The sequence below is a fragment of the Hoplias malabaricus genome, chromosome 8, assembly GCF_029633855.1.
Source record: "Hoplias malabaricus isolate fHopMal1 chromosome 8, fHopMal1.hap1, whole genome shotgun sequence".
Lineage (NCBI taxonomy): Eukaryota > Metazoa > Chordata > Actinopteri > Characiformes > Erythrinidae > Hoplias > Hoplias malabaricus.
Window position 1 is genome coordinate 36,165,216 of NC_089807.1, and position 17,832 is coordinate 36,183,047.

Consider the following 17,832-nt stretch of genomic DNA (forward strand, 5'->3'; position numbering starts at 1 on the left):
ACAACGTATAGTGGTTTAAACCTTCCCCTTTGAAATGAGGCGACCTTTCAAGAGCCTGATACATCATCAAAACACAAATAAACAACAACAGTGCTTAATTCCTAGGCTAATAGTAGTGCTTTGGAGGCAGCTCTGTCAGTCTGCAGTGATATCAGAGGAGCGTAGCCGGACTTTTGTTAAATTTAGGCCACCATATGCCTTCAGACACGTTTGATAATCGCATATTATCAGCCACAACATACTCATCTGTGATATGAATCTGAGTTCAGCTTCTTATTTGGCAGCTTTTTTTAACCTTCCAGTTCCACCTTAAATGTTGCAGTAGCATCAGGTGCCAGAATGTAAATGCGTCACCATTTCAAGTTTAACTGGAGATCTACTAGCTAAATACCTAGATATCAACATGCTCCTAGGAATTTGTTAAGCTTGTTATATAGTAAAGAGCAATGATAAATTGAAACTACATTAAACTAAGATAATAAAATGATTGTGATAGTTTTTAAAAGAGAATATATGGTCATGTGGGTTCTTCGGTCTCTTGCATCTTTCCAGTGTTTCACAAAGTGTGTCTCTGAAATATCTCAGCTTCATGGGCGTATTTAACCCTAACCCTTCTCCCTGCCTCTCTTTCCCAACAAGAATCGTGACACACCCACCTCTAGACAAAACAGAGGGGAGGGGCTAAGTGGTTGGGCTAAGGAGTGAAATGGGACTTAATCTGATACATATGTGGGTTGAGATTATAAATGAATAAAATGATTTGTTTTAATAGAGGTATTGTGAAAGAATGAAAACTGTTTATGTGCAAATCATGTACACATCTGTGTCAAGTACATTCAGTTCAGGACTTTTAACTGTCACTGTATAATTATCCAAGACAATATATTTCTTTGAAAGTGTTCTCAACAATTGATTCCGCTACACACCGGAGAGCTCTTTTTTCCTCAAACAAAGACATAACAGCAGACTGCATGTATTCATTTCTTGTGTTTCTACAAGTGCACGTATATTAAATGTATTCACTGCTTTTGTGAGGTGTGAGATATGATAATTTTGGTAATAACATGTCTTGGCTGCTGTATATTGAGTTTACGGCAGCATGCAAGTGGCTCTTATTTTGAGATTGTTGCCTGGTTGGAGGCAGACAGTCTAAAGCCGGGATGAGTGCCATGAGTTGGCAAATTTCAGGCAGATGTGTGCGTCTCTTTGCAAGAGTGGCTGTTCCAAGAATGTCAAGGGCTTCTGAGTAGCTCGTGTAGGAAGCCAGAATAATATGACAGTCTATCTTTTTGCTAAAAAGCTATGCATTCCATTATACAGGCTTCTGCTTTATGGCAGATTGGTCTAGAGACCTGGGCCGTAATAATTTTAATAAGCCTCCAAAACCAAGGGTATTCCAGCCACTACATTACGAAACCCATTCTGATTCTGGGTAGAAATCTTGTTTTCTGGTAGAAAAGATTTAATTCTGCAAGGCATGGGTTCAACAATATGCTGGAAATAGTCTTTATAGATTGAATTGTATTGTATCGGTCGACCCGAAGGTGTTCTACTGGTGAACATTGAAGCACCTTGAACACATCCTGGAACCAGCTTAAAGTAACTTGAAGGTACTTTATCTTGAAAATATCTGTTAGAAGGTGGTTATATTGCGACCAAAAATGGATTTTTGGGGTCAGTAACAATACCAACATGACTGTGGCTTTAAATGATGCTACATTGCTATCAGGAGGTCCATTGTGTGCCAAGAAGAAAACATTCCCATCCACTTAATGTTAATAGTGCTGCTGCAAGTTTGCTGTGTTCTGCCTTCTGATAAAATTCCTATTTAAATTTCCGATCACCACCATTGGAGACCACATCAGTGTATTTTGCCCACTGACCTGCCATTCACTGCTGAGCATACAGAAGTCAAGAATGCTTCTTCTATACCTGGAATTTAAAATACACTGATTTTATCAGAGTGCAATGTTTTATTCCACATTTTTTAGATTAACTTAAAGGAAATCTAGGTAGTGTTTTTAGCTTAAAATTATTCATTGACCTGTAAAGGGCAGAATAGAGCCTCTATGCTGTTTGCTACTCCAGGCTCAGCACTGCAGAATCGGCACTATGTGACTTTTGGAGGAGGTTAGTAAAACACCTCATACCCTCCCATATCTTTCTTGATTTCAGGACAGTGCTGTAAAAGTGAACTATATTCTGCAACTGTAGGGGGATGTGATGCTCCAGGGTCCTGCGGTGGTGGGTTTGAGCCCCACTCCGGGTGACTTTCTGTGAGGAGTTTGGTATGTTCTCCCTGTGTCAGCGTGGGTTTCCTCTGGGTGCTCCTGTTACTTCCTACGGTCCAAAACACATGTTGGTAGGTGGATTGGCGACTCAAAATTTTCATAGGTGTAAGTGAATGTGTAAGTGTTTGTTGCCCTGCAAAGGATTGGCACCCACTCCAGGGTGTGTTCCTGCCTTGCGCCCATTGTTGTGTCCAGGTAGGCTCTGGACTAGAGCTGGACGATATGGATTTGTTTATTTCAATCATTATTCTGATACTGATTTGAACAATAAAAGTGCCACAAAAAAACTGCAAAGAACTTCAATAAACATGGCATCACCAACAAACAAAACCTCTTGGCTTTGTCAGTATTAATATTTTTAAATGAACTAACTCAGTCAGTGACAGATGTTGTAAAAATATATATTAAAATATTTAAAATGTGTATAAAAATGTATATAATTGATATTGAAACATTTTATATTATGATTATATATTGATATTGAATTATTGTACTCTGAACCCACCGCAACAGACAATGAATGAGTGAACTGTAGGGGGAACCCAGGAGCACAAAAATCAAGCCTTACCTAATGTTACTTTAATGGTAACTAGCTGAGGGATCTATTGGGATTTCAGTATCACATTTTATTAATTATCTGCTGCCAGGTAAAGGGGGGAGTAGAGGGCTAGTGAAGGGTTTGAATGAACTTGAAAAACAAAATATTATGCAACAGTTTTTACAACAGATTTGTACTGAAAAGACAATGTTAAAGTATTTATAACATTAGCAGAATCAACAGTTGTCACAAAGTCTCACATTGATTTACTGCCAAGAATTTCAATGAAAAAAAATATCACAGCATGCCTGATAGCACCAGGACCCAGCACTGTGGCAGAAATAGAATTTGTAAAGCCTTTAAATAAGCACTGGGTGAGCATATTCTCTGCAATCAGGCAGCAACAGCAATAGACATCCATAGGCTGAAAATTCTTGCCCCTGCAAGTGAACAATCTTAATAATATGTGAGATTGTGTCTTGTGTTTTGCTTTCAATTGCATCTTATGACGTGGGCCACAATGGATAACTTGTCTAAAGCAAGTGTTTACAGGGTTTTGATCTGACCCTGAGCTTCTGGGCTCTCTGTTTGTTTACTGACTCAATGCAGCGCCATTGCCATTCACATCCGCTTCGGAAGCTAATTAACTTTGCCATCAGATGCCTAGTGTGATGAATCCATCAAGATATCTATTACATCTGTTTTGCATGAAATGCATTTCCTTCCACAACTCATTTGAGTCTTCAGTGTCTAAGATAAAGGGCAAAAATAAGAAATTAAATTATTTGTGCCTGAGGCCATTTTAGGTAAAAGGAGACAGCTTGATCACGCCATTAAAAACGTAACTTGTTATTGGATAAGCAGGTTCATTTTCAATGTTTCAGTTTGTTTTAGTTAGCTTTAGTTAGCTCATTAGCACAGCACTAAAATGCACTGAAATTTCAGCACTGACATTCTTTGTATATACAATATATACAAATCAGCCATAACCTTAAAATGACCTTGTTGCTATAAGCTTTATTCATTTTTTCAGCTCCTCTTCCCATACAGGTGCATTCTCTGTAATAGTTCTACAATTACAGACTTTAGCAGTTGCTCTGCAGACTTTGTTAGCCCCATTTCGTCCAGTTTTTCAGTGGTCAGGACCCACCACAGCATCACAGATCAGGCATTATTTGAGTGGACCCTTTTCAGCACTGTAGTGACACTGACATGGTGGTGGTTTGTTAGTGTGTGTTGTGCTGCTAAAATGGGTCTGACAGAGCAGTGCAGCTGGAGTCTTTAAACCTCTCAATGCATTTACTGGACTAAGATAAGTCCACAACTCAAAATATCTTGCCAGAGGTGTCCTGTGGACAACATCCTGTGACCACTGATGAAGGGCTAGAGGAAGACTTACACAAACTGTGCAGCTATGTATGTGCTACTCTCTCTGATGGCCCATCTACAATGTGGACCGACACAATAGTTGTGTCTGATGGAGTGGACAGTGAGTAGGCACACTGAAATAAATCAGAGTAGGATCAGGGCTTTCTGTGTGCTTCCATGTTCAATCACTTTAGACATTTTGTGCAAGGCTTTCTGTATTGTTGGAGATGCTGGTTTTCTTTCTTTCCTTATTTTATTTTATTTTTTTCTGAATGAGGGCATTCAGAGCATAGTTTGGAGTATTAACAGCTTATCACAGTTTTTTAAAGTAATGATGGAGTAATAATAAAGGCAATCCATATGTGATTTATATTCCTACTCATGTGCTTTGTAGTTAATGACACATTGTGTCAACAACAGAATAAAAAGCTATGACTTCTCTGCCTTTTAACCACATTAATTACATATCAAATACATGCCCAACATCAATGACACGTCACAATATTGTGAGCCAGTAGATGAAATTACTGCCAATTGGGACACTGCGAATAGGTGTTAAGGAAATAACTGGATATAGTATGGGTGATTGTCCACTCTGTGGTGCCTACTTTACTCTATTTAGTTCTACTCACTTTTTGGTACCTGCTACACTCTTAAAAACAAAGGTGCTACAAAAGGTTCTGTGAGCAATGCCACGGAGGAACTACATTTGGTTTCATAAAGTTTAACGTAGAGTGATGGATTTTAAAACCTGTAAAATTTTCTTCAAACTCACAACACTAATGGACTTTTATGGAACCAAAACTGGTTGTTCTATGGCATCACTCAAAAAAAACCCTTTGAAGCATATTTATTTTTATGAATTTACCTGGTTGGTTTTCCACTACCACAGGTCCCCACTAACACAGCTCCGCCCCCAACAAAATGTAGCCAGTAATGTCAAATAACACAGTTACTAATGGTAACCGCAGGCTTTGGAAACCACAACACCTGTTTTCATTCATTCATTCATTCATTATCTGTAACCGCTTATCCAATTCAGGGTCGCGGTGGGTCCAGAGCCTACCTGGAATCATTGGGCGCAAGGCGGGAATACACCCTGGAGGGGGCGCCAGTCCTTCACAGGGCAACACAGACACACACATTCACTCACACACTCACCCCTACGGATATTTTTTTTGAGTCGCCAATCCACCTACCGCTGTGTGTTTTTGGACTGTGGGAGGAAACCGGAGCACCCGGAGGAAACCCATCGGACACGGGGAGAACACACCAACTCCTCACAGACAGTCACCCGTAGTAGGAATCGAACCCACAACCTCCAGGCCCCTGGAGCTGTGACAACACCTGTTTTGGTGATGTTAAATGCTGTTTAATTATTGTGTATTTGTCTGATATTGTTGTTGTTTTAGGGCTGAACACAACTTAGCCACACATCAGTTCAAACAGATCAGAATAGATTTTTTGCTTCTTGTCACACTGTAAAGCTCTTATTGGATTCTTTCACTGGCCACCAATCCAAGGAATGTGTGGACATCCTCAAAAGATCACAGGGTAGTATTACATGCTGCCATTGTGAGTCAGATAAAAATGTGATCTCTGCTGTAGGTAGGAGATGTTACTAATGGCTAGTTTGTGCTGGATGTCTGCATTTCATTGTGGTTGACGAGTCTCTGTCCAATCTGTGCTTGTGAAGCACGCGGCAAAAGCGCCATGTAGGTATTACGCAGTGTGGCATAAATCAACTATTCCCTGATGCCAAAACAATAATAATTTTCTGTTGTGTCTATGAATGAAACAACTCAAAGTGTAGTCTATACGGAATGTTGTATATAGATGTCATAACAACAAATAGACATCCAATCATGAGTAGGGTATAATAATTATTATACTGTACATTTTATAGGGCTGTGTTTTATAGCGTGATCTTCCCATGATGTTTGGCTCAGTAAACGGCCAAGTCAATCTGCATAAATTATGATTAGGTCAGGGGAGTTCTGGAAAATAATAATAAACCAAGCAAACACATGAAAGGGAATGGATTGAACCGAAATGAAGAGAAAGCGGACCACTCAAGTTCTAAAATCCCAAGCTGCACGGCCCTTATTGATTGTTGACTGGATCTCCATGAAAAGGCCACTCTCATCTAACTGCCATTTCTAATATTTGCCTGTGCCCAGCTGTTACGGCAAACAGGAAGGGGAATAAGTGGTTTGTGGAAATGAGGGCCCCGTTTATCTGCCTGTGGCACTGACAAGATAATAAAATAAGCGCTATCCACGCTGTAATCGGCCTTGTGATTCAGGGCCCTGTCATGTTCAATCAAATGAGAGAAGGGGACTTTATAAATGCAGGAAGTCGTCGTATTCTTTCGAAACAATGCGCTGATAGCTGGTGTTGAGCAAAGTTAATAAGCCATCTCTTTGTGTCTTTCCATCATTTTTGTCCTCTGTACTATTTAAAAAAGAGATATGCACTGAACACTCACAGGATTTGGAACGCCTACCTTGTATCTGCACTCATCTGCACGGACCATATAGGAGCACTCTGTAGTTCTACAATTACAAACTGTAGTCCATTTGTTTCTCTGCGTACTTTCTTATCCCCATTTCACCCTGCTTTTCAAATGTCAGGACCACCACAGAGTAGGTAGGTTTAGTGTGTATGTGTGGAGTAGTCAGGACGGGAGGGAAGCATTTTCAGAGACATCAGAAAATCAAGCTCCGCTTCTTCAGATCTGTTGTTTCTGTCCACCCTTAATCTGTCAAGCGATTGTAACTGAGAAAAAGATGAAGAAATCACACCAGAATTTCAGTGAAAATGTTAGTACATAGAACTGAAAACTGTTGTTTACCACACAATAGTGGAGCATTTTCTGTGTCATACAGAACTTTAAAAATAAATGTCTTGGGTTGTCCTCTTTTCTACATAAAAGAATGTTATATGCTTATACCTCAGCAAATATATCTTGTAGAGTGTTGTTCAGTGAGCATCTTGTGATGTTACTCACTGAATGTAAAGCTGGAGTAGTCAGGACTCTACATAGAGCTTATTATGGGAGTTCTCCCTGGGGTTTGATCATTTGCAAGCCATATTGGGCTGGATTATTTTATGAATTAAGTGTGATGGAGTGGGGGGAAATAGTACAGTGCGTGGTGCGCCGTTCATAAAATCGCCATTCATCATCTGCTAGAGAGCAGCAGGCAGCTACAGCAACAAAGCGCGGACAAATATAACTTCTGATATAACACACTTAGTCTAACACCCGCCGTGACTAATGCGTTTAAAAACCAATAAAACGCTTCACAGAAAAAAAGTTGGTGGAAGTGTGCCTTGGCGTTTAGGATGAACTAGCATACGCCGCTTAGGCTTTTTATCTCAGCTTGGTGCTGCAGAGGGGAGAGAGAAAAACTTCCTGGCAGCACATTTAAAACTCCTGGCCTACAGTCTGCTAATCTGGCAATGCATTTAAGGCTCAGGCACTTTGACATTGATTTCTGCAAATATATAAATAAAAAAGTGCATCCCAGTGTATCATTTGTTTCTTTTTATTTCCCCCACCACTTTAAGAGTGTATCTATAGTCTCGTGTGGTGGCTGACAGACACTGCGCAGGATTTGTTATGAGCCGGATTAAACTACTGACTTTAATGTTCCGATCTCTGCTTTCTCCCTTCACAGGACTACAACGATGAGATCAGACAAGAACAGCTGCGTGAGCTGTCCTATCTAAACGGATCTGATGACCCCAGCAGAGGGAGGAGTGTGAGAGGACGTGGAATACGCCCCACCACCACTGCCGCCACACGGTACACTTCACATTTCACACAATGTCTTGCTTTAACTTTAATCAGGACCGAATGTTTGTTCTGAGACAAAGTAATGCCTTTGAGTTCAAACGGACAGAAGTGGTCCCAGCTTCACCCTTTACAACTGTAATCAAAGTAGAAACGAGTTTGAGCCAACATTAGTCCCAAGCTTGACCCAAGAAGCCAATCTTTGGCAAAGTTTAGATGTGAATTTAAAATCCACCAAATCCTGACTGCAGCCACATACTGAAAAATGAAGACCCACGTTCCTCATGATAGCGTCTGTTAAGTGACCTTAAGGTCAGGCGTATTTAAACTATCAGCAGTGATGACGAGGGGTCAGACAAAAAAATCTTAACTCTTTTATTCAGTAATTGCATGAAAAAGACTGCAAACTGGCTTTTTTCCAAGAATTGAGCATTTCAATATCACTTTAAATAATATATTCATCAGTCAATATGTATCCAACAATCTGTATTAAAAAGGTTCCATCCCAAACATGTTAATGTTAAGCATTGTCCGATACAGTCTGATACAACCCAAAGTTTAGGTAAGGTTTAGGTAATGTGCCAATTAAGTCTACTGTGGAATTGCTTCATTTTTAGTGAAAGACATGTATCTGCATTTTTGTCTGCAATTTTTAGTTAACAACACAGAGGCTGTCCTTCACATAGTGTAAATATTTCATAATGAATGGACCAATAGGAATGCTTCAAAATGACTTGGAATTAAATCTTTTTTACATTGACCTTTTTATGTTTTTAGGTTTTCCTTCTTCTATAAAGCTTATATTTTGCTTTAGACAGAGACGATATGCATAATGTGACTTGGACTGATGTGGACGGATGTGAACTAACCATTTTTAAATAGGGTCTTGAATACCCTAGGATTTGGACTAGGGGAAACATGAATGTGAGATTTCAGCCCATTCTGAGCTCGACAATTATGCAAGAAATAATGTCAGAACCTGAGCAAACCTGACATGAATAGCCAGGATCCATCGGGTTTGAACAAATATTTCAGGCTCGGAGCTCATCTTTCAAATCATCGCTGATGCCTTTCAAATGCAGTGCTTTTCCACGCTTCAGAGCCTTTCAGGGCAGTTATCAAAGAATGAACTCATCACAGGTGAGAGAGCTGAGAGAAGTGCAGCTTTGTTTGAGTGCGACCTACCCAAGTAAAGCCAGATTTTTACACTCAACACATCTGCACTGTGCTTGATTAGTAAAGTGCCCTGAGCACCTCGGGCTCAAAGGGATTGCATGAGGTTATCAGATGAAACTGTAATTGCCACTCATCAAACGCGCATCTTAAACTTATCATCATACATTATTCAGGCCATTCATATCTTAAACATGCTCCTTTCTTTAATTTATATTTCATGCATTCCTTGCTCGCCCCAGCTTGCAGAGCCCTCAGAAGAGCCCGAATTCCCCAGACACAGTGACAGCTTGCACAACCTCAGGTGGTAATGGGTCCAAATACAGCGCCATTGCTTGTTTCTGTCGTCACTCAAGAAACCAGTGCTCCACCTCCCCTTGATCTCCTCCTTATGCTGCTCCTAGAAGTCGTTACTGTAAAAGTCATTAGTGCTTTGATAAAGATAGAGCTGATGAGGGCAGAATTCTTTGTAGTGCCTTTGAGTTGGAGAAGATGAAATGAAAATCTGCCTCTAAACATCTGTCCTTCACTAATGCTGCCGTAGCCAGCATTTTATTTTGCTACATAAAAGTTTGAGCAGCCCTGGTCATATTAAATGTTTTGTTGACTTTCTATTATAATCGCCTTAGGGAACTTCAGGGAAAGAGGATGTTTTCTGAAAATTATAATGTTCAAGTTTAACATCCTTGGAAAAAATAAATTATAATATGTGTCATAAATTTTAAACAGTCTATATTATTACATTCAGAGCATATAGCAAATGCGCTCATTCAGAGTTGTAATCATTTTACAGAAATAGACAGTGTTAAGAGTCTTGCCTACAGAGCCTTACTGGAATAACATGATGTTCCCAGCCAAGCTAGGAATCAATGTACATTCAGCACACAAAGGGGACTCATAGCTTATAATGTGTTCTTTGTAGATAGTGAAAGAGATTATTTTTTAAACATATTTTTGACAAAAAATTTAGATCGGGTCCATCCACACTTTTGCATAACTTTGCGTAAGTATAATATAGTTGAATATAAAGTTGGAGAAAGATCTTCAACATCCCAAAGGCACTGATTACTGGTGATGTCCAGCACAAGGCTGTAGAAACAAACAAGAAAAGTCAATGAAAGTGGTCTATAATGTGTGTTTTAGAACAAAATCTCATGTTAATCCCCAATAGCACAGAACAATTTGGAGAAAATAATTTTTGACCAGTAATATGACTGTAATTAAATTGTGATTAGTTCTTTTAAATTAAGGTTGATGTCGTCCCCCCACACACACCAATTCTTTGTTAATAGATTCAATGTCCTCACCTCAACTTCAGGCAGCATTGTTTATAATGGCAGAGCCCATCTGGACATATGTTGAAGTAGTTTGAAAATGCACAAGTTTGTCCTCACACAGCCAACTCTCAACTTTGTTGCATTGGGTGTGATAGAATGAGGTTGGAACTGATGAAAAGTAAAGTGGGGGAGAAATATGGGTTAAATAAATAATGAAATAGCTAATTATATAAAAGCCCATTTCTATAGGCATATATTTTTGCACATAGGCTATGCAGCCCTAGTTGGACTAGCCTTAAAAGATACAGGACACACGTGTAACAGAACCAAAACAATACCAAATAACCATTGAAAAATGGATTCAAATCATTTTTCTGTTACTTTAAACTTCTTGAATGTTTTACTTTTTATAGAAGTTAAATCCCCTTTTGTTGTCTTTCAAACAATGCACACACACACACACACACACAAACACTGGATGAAAGTTCACAAGGTAGTACTAAATAACAGTAAAACCTAATGATGTGTTGCTTTATGCTCCTGAAAAAGAATTTTTAGTGATTTCTAGAAAGCACATTTAAAAATAAATACAACTGAATTTTAGGAAGAGCATAAATCGTGACCCAGATATCACCTGTGAAAGCTGCTCTCAGCTGAATTTTCAGCATGATCAAATATCTGTGTTCTGCTGGCTGCTGTTTGAAAACTGAAGGAAAGAGGTTCATTGCAAAACCAGGGCATTACGATGGAGAAGTATGAGAATGATGAAGACTGCGGTGTTTTGGAATAGTTTGCAGTTTCACCTTAGCAGACATTATGGAGGTGTAATAACTTGTCTAGTATAAAAATGAAAGTCCAAGATGAGAATAGGATGCAAGATTTTTTGTGGCAATGTGATGCCTAAATTGTCCACATATAACTGGCTTGTAGTTGTCTTGGCACGATATTAGGAAGTAGTGTTCCAATAAGTGTGTAGTATGAAAATTGAATTTCACAAATTATTGCTTTTATTCTGCGTTCTTCCAGTGTGAGAAGACTGCCACACTTTGCAACTCTACTATTGCTTATGAAAGGATATTGTAGCTGTCAAGATTCTTTTGGTGAGAAAAGGATATAGACAAAAAGGAAGCATAATTGAATATTGACATTGGCATCAAGTTCTAAGACTAATCTTTGTAGGTGTGGAAAGATTTCTGTCAAATAAATATGTTTCTGTTTTGTACAGATGCTAAAGAATGAATACCTTGGGTATTCCTGGATGGTGCAGTGGTCTATATGTTTGTCCTATCATATGGAGATAGGGAGCTGGTTCTTTTGTGATGATGTCTCAGCCGCCTGAGAATGGCAGTCCTGAAGACTACAACTGGCATATGCCACAGCTGATGTGAAAGATCTTGAATCTTTGCATTCTTCCACAGCAGATCAAGGTCTTTAGTGGCATTGCTTTAACAGCAGATTGACTAGAAGTGCTGGCTTGATGTCACATCTCAGGTGAAACTAATAATTTAAGGCAAAATTTGGTGATAAACAAAATTAAAAATGAATAAATTAAGGAAAAACAGATTGCATTGAATGTTGTGCATGTATATATCATGGAATGACGTCTCACCATGAAGTTGGGAGGCAGTGACAACAGTGACTTATTAAACAGTAAAAGATGAAAGATTTCATCCTTGAAAAGTAGCTGACACCTGAAAAAAACAGGAAGTGTGTGCTTTAAAGTGTTTCATTACTGTAACTGAGGCTCATAAATGTGCCAAATATTGAGCAAGGCATTTTTTAGTTCTTTGCTCATTTGAGGTTTGATTGTTTCACTAATAATGGCTGCTATAAATGTTCCTATTGCATGTGCCTCTTTCCATTGTGAAGAAGAAAATAAAAGCGCATGAGAAGGAGCTGGTGTGACAGCTTCAAACTGATACTGTTCTGTTATTAATGGTGGCCAGACTGAGTTCATTAAGGCCTGCTTAACCCTGGACAGTGTATGTGCAGAGGTCATATGCATTTGTGCTGAGCAGCTGATGAATCTCATTAGAAGCCAAACAGAACGAACAGAGTTTAGGCTGCTTTTGCAACAACCTGGATTTGACCCGTGTTGGGCTCATTAAAATGTATCGCTACTTGCAGTAAAGTCATTATAATGACAGTGCACTCAGTCCTTAAAAGTCTGTGGCTATTTTTTGGACAACGAAACATGCCATATGTGCTCGTTTTTAATTTTGTCGAAAACTTAAATAAAGGTGGGGAATACTGCAAAAATATCCCATCAAAACCCCAGTAGTGTAAAGGTTTTAAGGAAACAATAAAACACCAAAGCTGTTTGCACATTTTATATTGTTGTTTAGGTTTGTTTTGACCCTTAGTTCAACAAATAAAAAGACAGCCTCCTATTCAAATGCTATAACTGCTGTACCATCTAAGGTGAACTGGCTAGCTTTAGATTTGTCATAGCTCCTGATTTTAATGGCAGCTTTAAAGGATGACTATACTGATAAAATTTATTTCTAGCTTTTCAAGCTATGTTCGACCCCAGCTTTGTTAATTTCAGCTTTGAAAGTTTTGATTCAATGTGTTTTTTTGGTTCAGACCATGGGCTTCTTTAAAGTTGCTCATCCCTCATTGCTGAGTTTTGTCATTTACAAGCCAAGTACCTGAATAGTTGAGGGTTTATTTTTTTCCCTGTTTTATTTGAGTGACAAAAATACAAAGAAAAAACTTATTATATTATTATGTATTATATTATTAAGTATTATATATTTTTTATTTTATAAGTTTGTTGCAATTTGTTGTTTGGAAACCCACATTTTGTTGCAGTTTTGTAATTGGACCCTCTGAACTAGCTGAAATATGGATTCAACAGACAGCAAAATTTTCCACTGTCTATCAAAATGTTTTACTCTGTCCTATCTCCTTTGAGATCTGTTTGTTCCCCATAAAATTAATGGCATTTTAGCATAGATTTATGAATTTCTCTCTGCGTTATAAAGTTTCAGGTTGCATTTGATGCAGTGACAGATTGCGTTACTTGACAGCAGTTGCCACCCAAGTCCATGTGGCTTTATCTGTTTTCTCCATGTGGCTTTGACAGTTTTCTCATGCAGTGTAGTCTGAGGGCTCAAAGGTCACACTCATTCAGCAGTGGATTTTTCTGGATTTCCTGAATCTTTTTACAGTATTGTGAATTGTTGATGTTGACTGACCTAAATACTTGCAATTATTATACTTGATATCTTTATATTTAGTAAATGCAGTAAAGTTGTTCATTTGTTTGTACATTTGTCATTAAACAAAATACATTCTTGGTTTTACAGGGTTTTTATTTAGTTAATTAAATAAAATTAAGATAATCAAATGTGAAATATCATTTACAACAAAACACACCATTGATGGCAATGGAAATGTGCAACAACTGTGTTCATCTTATTTGAATATTGTAAATTATTGTCATTTTGTCCACCTCTACCTAGACAAATTGATGTAGATATGGAAACAGTAACTATGAAAGATTTAAAGACTAAGACAGTCTGTTTTCATACTGGATGCTCCCTCCACACTCCAATATCTCAAATACTAAATGCACTATCAGTAAAATACTGCAGCTGTACTGTCTAAAGCCATGGGAGTTCATGTCACAGCTCCCTCCACTCCCTAGCTTCAGAGAGACTGCTCAGCAACCAAGACCACCATATTAAATGCCATACTTCATGCATGGTTTACTCCTGATCCATCCTTAATAAACAGATGGATTTCCGACCTTTCAATCATTGGCGCTCATAAAAAAATCATCTACGCCTTTTCAGGCAGCAGACCGTAAAAGCATGAGAGCAGAAGAAAATCTAATTTTTTATGTTTGAAAAAAGAAGATTGTTCCCACATGAGCCATGTGCAAGAGGGATTTTTCACACAGCATACATACAGTGCACAGTTCAAAAACACAATTACATTGCTTCATAAGGGACTGGGAGTGTGGTATAAAGCACAATAGATGGAGCGTCATATACATAATGCAGTAGTCAAGTGAGGGGATGAATGCAGAGAAGCAGAATACATGTCTTTTCTATCTGTCAGTTTCTATCTGTACAACCGTCAAAGGTTGTAACAGTTTGTATGCTTATATTCTTAACGAAGAAACTCTTAAGGACACATGGCTAGTGTATTGATGCTATGCTCTATCTCTATCTCAGACCCCAAAAAGTCTCTTTAAACAACAGTTAGTTGGTTGTCATTATATTAAACAGGTTTTTTTGCAGATTTACAATCAAATAGAATTTATTGCCCACATTGTGCATTCATCTTTGTTTTAGTTCCTATACAGATCATTTATATATCTTTGACTCCTTCCTACCAGTTTACTCATTACCCATTTTCACTTTTCTCATATGCTTTCCTTTGGCCTTGCCACTTAAATTCCCAAACCAAAGGATGATGTTACAAGTAATTTTGAAGCATTTCTATCGGTCCATTCATCAGGAAATTACCACAGTGTGAAGGACAGCTGCTGTGTTCTAAGAATGCAGTAAACTAAAATGAACAAAAACACAGTGATGATATGTGAACTCCATCCTGAAATGTACTAAGATATTTGAAGCCGCTTACTATGTCTATAATCATCCCCTTTATACTTCCTTCATTGATTTCTAAACGATTAAACTGACAAAATGGTTTTCGAAAGCAATAAGATGATTTAAATAATGTATCTCAGCATACACTTCCTTACTATTTAGGACTCTTGAGGAGGGTCATACCATGCTTTTTTAAGTAGAACCCACACTCATATTCTAAAACAATTTGTTTAAATGGAAAACAGCACAGAGGATAAAACACATCATTGAAGTGTAACGTTATTTACAACCTTTCATTCTGATACCACTCCATTTCTATTCACACTTTGAGAGTGATCTGACAGAAACTCTTTCATCCACAGAATATCATCATGCGCCTGTAAATCAACAAAGCACTGCAAAGGATTATGTGGTTTCATTGTGTGGAACGTAGCACTAAAATCTTTAAAGAGCACCCTGACATAAGTTTTAGGTTGTTGAATGTAACCACTTATTATCACATAGTGTAAGAATGGCATCCTTATTGCCCTTATGACTCTTATACACAAATAGAGTCAAGTCTCTATACTAGACATGAGATTCTATTCATATTATTATTATTTACTATGATTTCCATCATTTTACACAGGACAGATGTCAAGGCTCCTTAAATGTGGAGGTTTTTTAGGTAGAGGAAAAATATTAGTCAATTTACAAAACTGTGGAACAATGCCTTTGTCTAACAGACACTGGAAGAGTTGAATAAAAACTCCTTTGCGCTGATGGATATGTTGAATTAGTACTTGACCACCCAGACGTTCAGGCCCTTCAGTTTCCCTAAGCAAGACTGTTGCAACCTCGTCTTCTTTATAGATTTATTGGTGAATAAGTGGGAACACTGCTAGAAATCCATTCCATTTTAAAATCTCCTAATTCAAACCTTTTATAACATTTCTTTAGATCCTCCAACACTATTTAACCATTTGAAAATGAGTGCACGCTTTATATTTCTACCTTTCATACCTTTCACTTGATACCATCCTGCCCATGTTTGCTTGACTTTACCTAAACAATATTTCAGTTTAATTAATTAATTAATTATTTAATCGTCACTGTTGCCTGGTTCCTCCCTAACAGTTTATCAGGTATGAAAGTGTGTTTCTTCTCTTTTAAGCTTTCCTTCAGTTTCCTTGTTAGGCATGGTTTATTGTTTGGAAAAGTGTTGATTACTCAGTTATTTTAGCCTCACAGAACTTAATATATGATATTATATACATTCATTCATTCATTCATTCATTATCTGTAACCACTTATCCAGTTCAGGGTCGCGGTGGGTCCACCACACCACACTCCTCACAGACAGTCACCCGGAGCGGGAATTGAACCCACAACCTCCAGGCCCCTGGAGCTGTGTGACTGCAACACTACCTGCTGCTCCACCATGCCGCCCCATATGAATATACATTCATTTTTATTTTTCTGTTAATACAATTTCCATATAGCACTTTGAGCTGCATCTTAATTTATGAAAGGTGCTATATAATTAAAATGTATTATCATTAGTAGTACTAATAATAGTCCTATCAAAAATCTGCCAGTCAGTATAACAATCCATGATTTTCTTTGTGCTTTGATCAGTCTGTATATTCATAGTCTTTGTAACAGCGTCCCTTGTTTTTATTTTGCTTGTTTTTTGGTAAAATATGCTCCACATTATGATCTGACTTGCCCAAAGTGGGGTGGCACACAGCATTGAAATTCCCATGTCAGTGATCCAGTGTCAGCGTGAGACCAGAAGGGCAGTCCATGTATCTGTGCAGATTAGGCAAACACACAGTCAGGTTGCACTTATTAAAATCCACCAAAATGAAAACTGTCTGGTCTGTGAAGTGCAACAGTGCATTACTGTAACTTTCCATGATTCTGACAGCAACCCCCTCATAATCTGTATGTGACACACCAACCAGGGAGAGATAAAAAGGTCTGAAAGGCATGGTGCAGATCTGAAGATCCTGTGAAAATAGCAGTTCATACACAAAATTTTTGTTGCCAAATTGTCATCCACATACATACATTTATGGTCCACAGATTCCAGTTATTTGACTTAAATATCTGTCTGCTCTAATTATGGAGCAGTCAGATAGAGTCAGAAACACATCACTCAGCTCATTTTTCAGCCACATTTTCGTAGGGCACAGTAGATTACTCTCTATGAATTCTGTCATATTTAATTGTTACCAATTGTTCCTCCACTTTGTTATGCAATAATTGTACATTAGAAAAAGTAATTGTTGGTGAAAGAAACCCCTCAAGGCCTTTCTAACGTCTTTCTCTCACACCTCCTTGTAAGCCTCTTTTCTTTGTTTCCAAGCACACTCTTCCTCAGTCACTTTTCTGAATGCCTTTGCAGTATTTCAGGATTTAAATATTGACCTAAGCCAGTGGCTCTCACAGAGCTGACAGAAAGCAGGTATTCCAATGTATAGATAACCTGTTCACAGGTGTCCACATAAATGCCCATAATTATATCAGTATAAAAATAAATTAATAAAAATAAAAATAAAAACAAAATAAACACAACAAACAATCACCTACAAGCTCGCAGAGACATGTCGCATTGCCACGCCCCAGAAGATTTGTAGAAACCTAGAACGAATGCATAGGAAATGTTCCAAGCAGCCTGCAAAGTCTCACTGACGACCAAGTATATGTTGTTGAAAAAAAGGAAATAGGCAAAAAAGAAGAATATTCACAAATCAACCAAAGAAACAACCCAGACAACAACAGGGAATGTTTTAGGTGTACGAGTAAGTTTTAAAGCATTTTTGTGTAACATATTGTTGTAATA

At 38.2% G+C, this 17,832-nt stretch overlaps 1 protein-coding gene across 5 annotated transcripts in view; it reads left to right on the forward strand.

The window, feature by feature from the left end:
- The window catches only part of khdrbs2 (KH domain containing, RNA binding, signal transduction associated 2), a 142,218-nt gene that overhangs the window by 67,056 nt on the left and 57,330 nt on the right, over positions 1-17,832 (forward strand). For all 5 annotated transcript variants that reach the window (XM_066680006.1, XM_066680003.1, XM_066680004.1 and 2 more), the window contains exon 5: positions 7,878-8,005. In XM_066680006.1, coding sequence (XP_066536103.1) covers positions 7,878-8,005 — 128 coding nt within the window. The remainder of the gene's footprint in view (positions 1-7,877; positions 8,006-17,832) is intronic.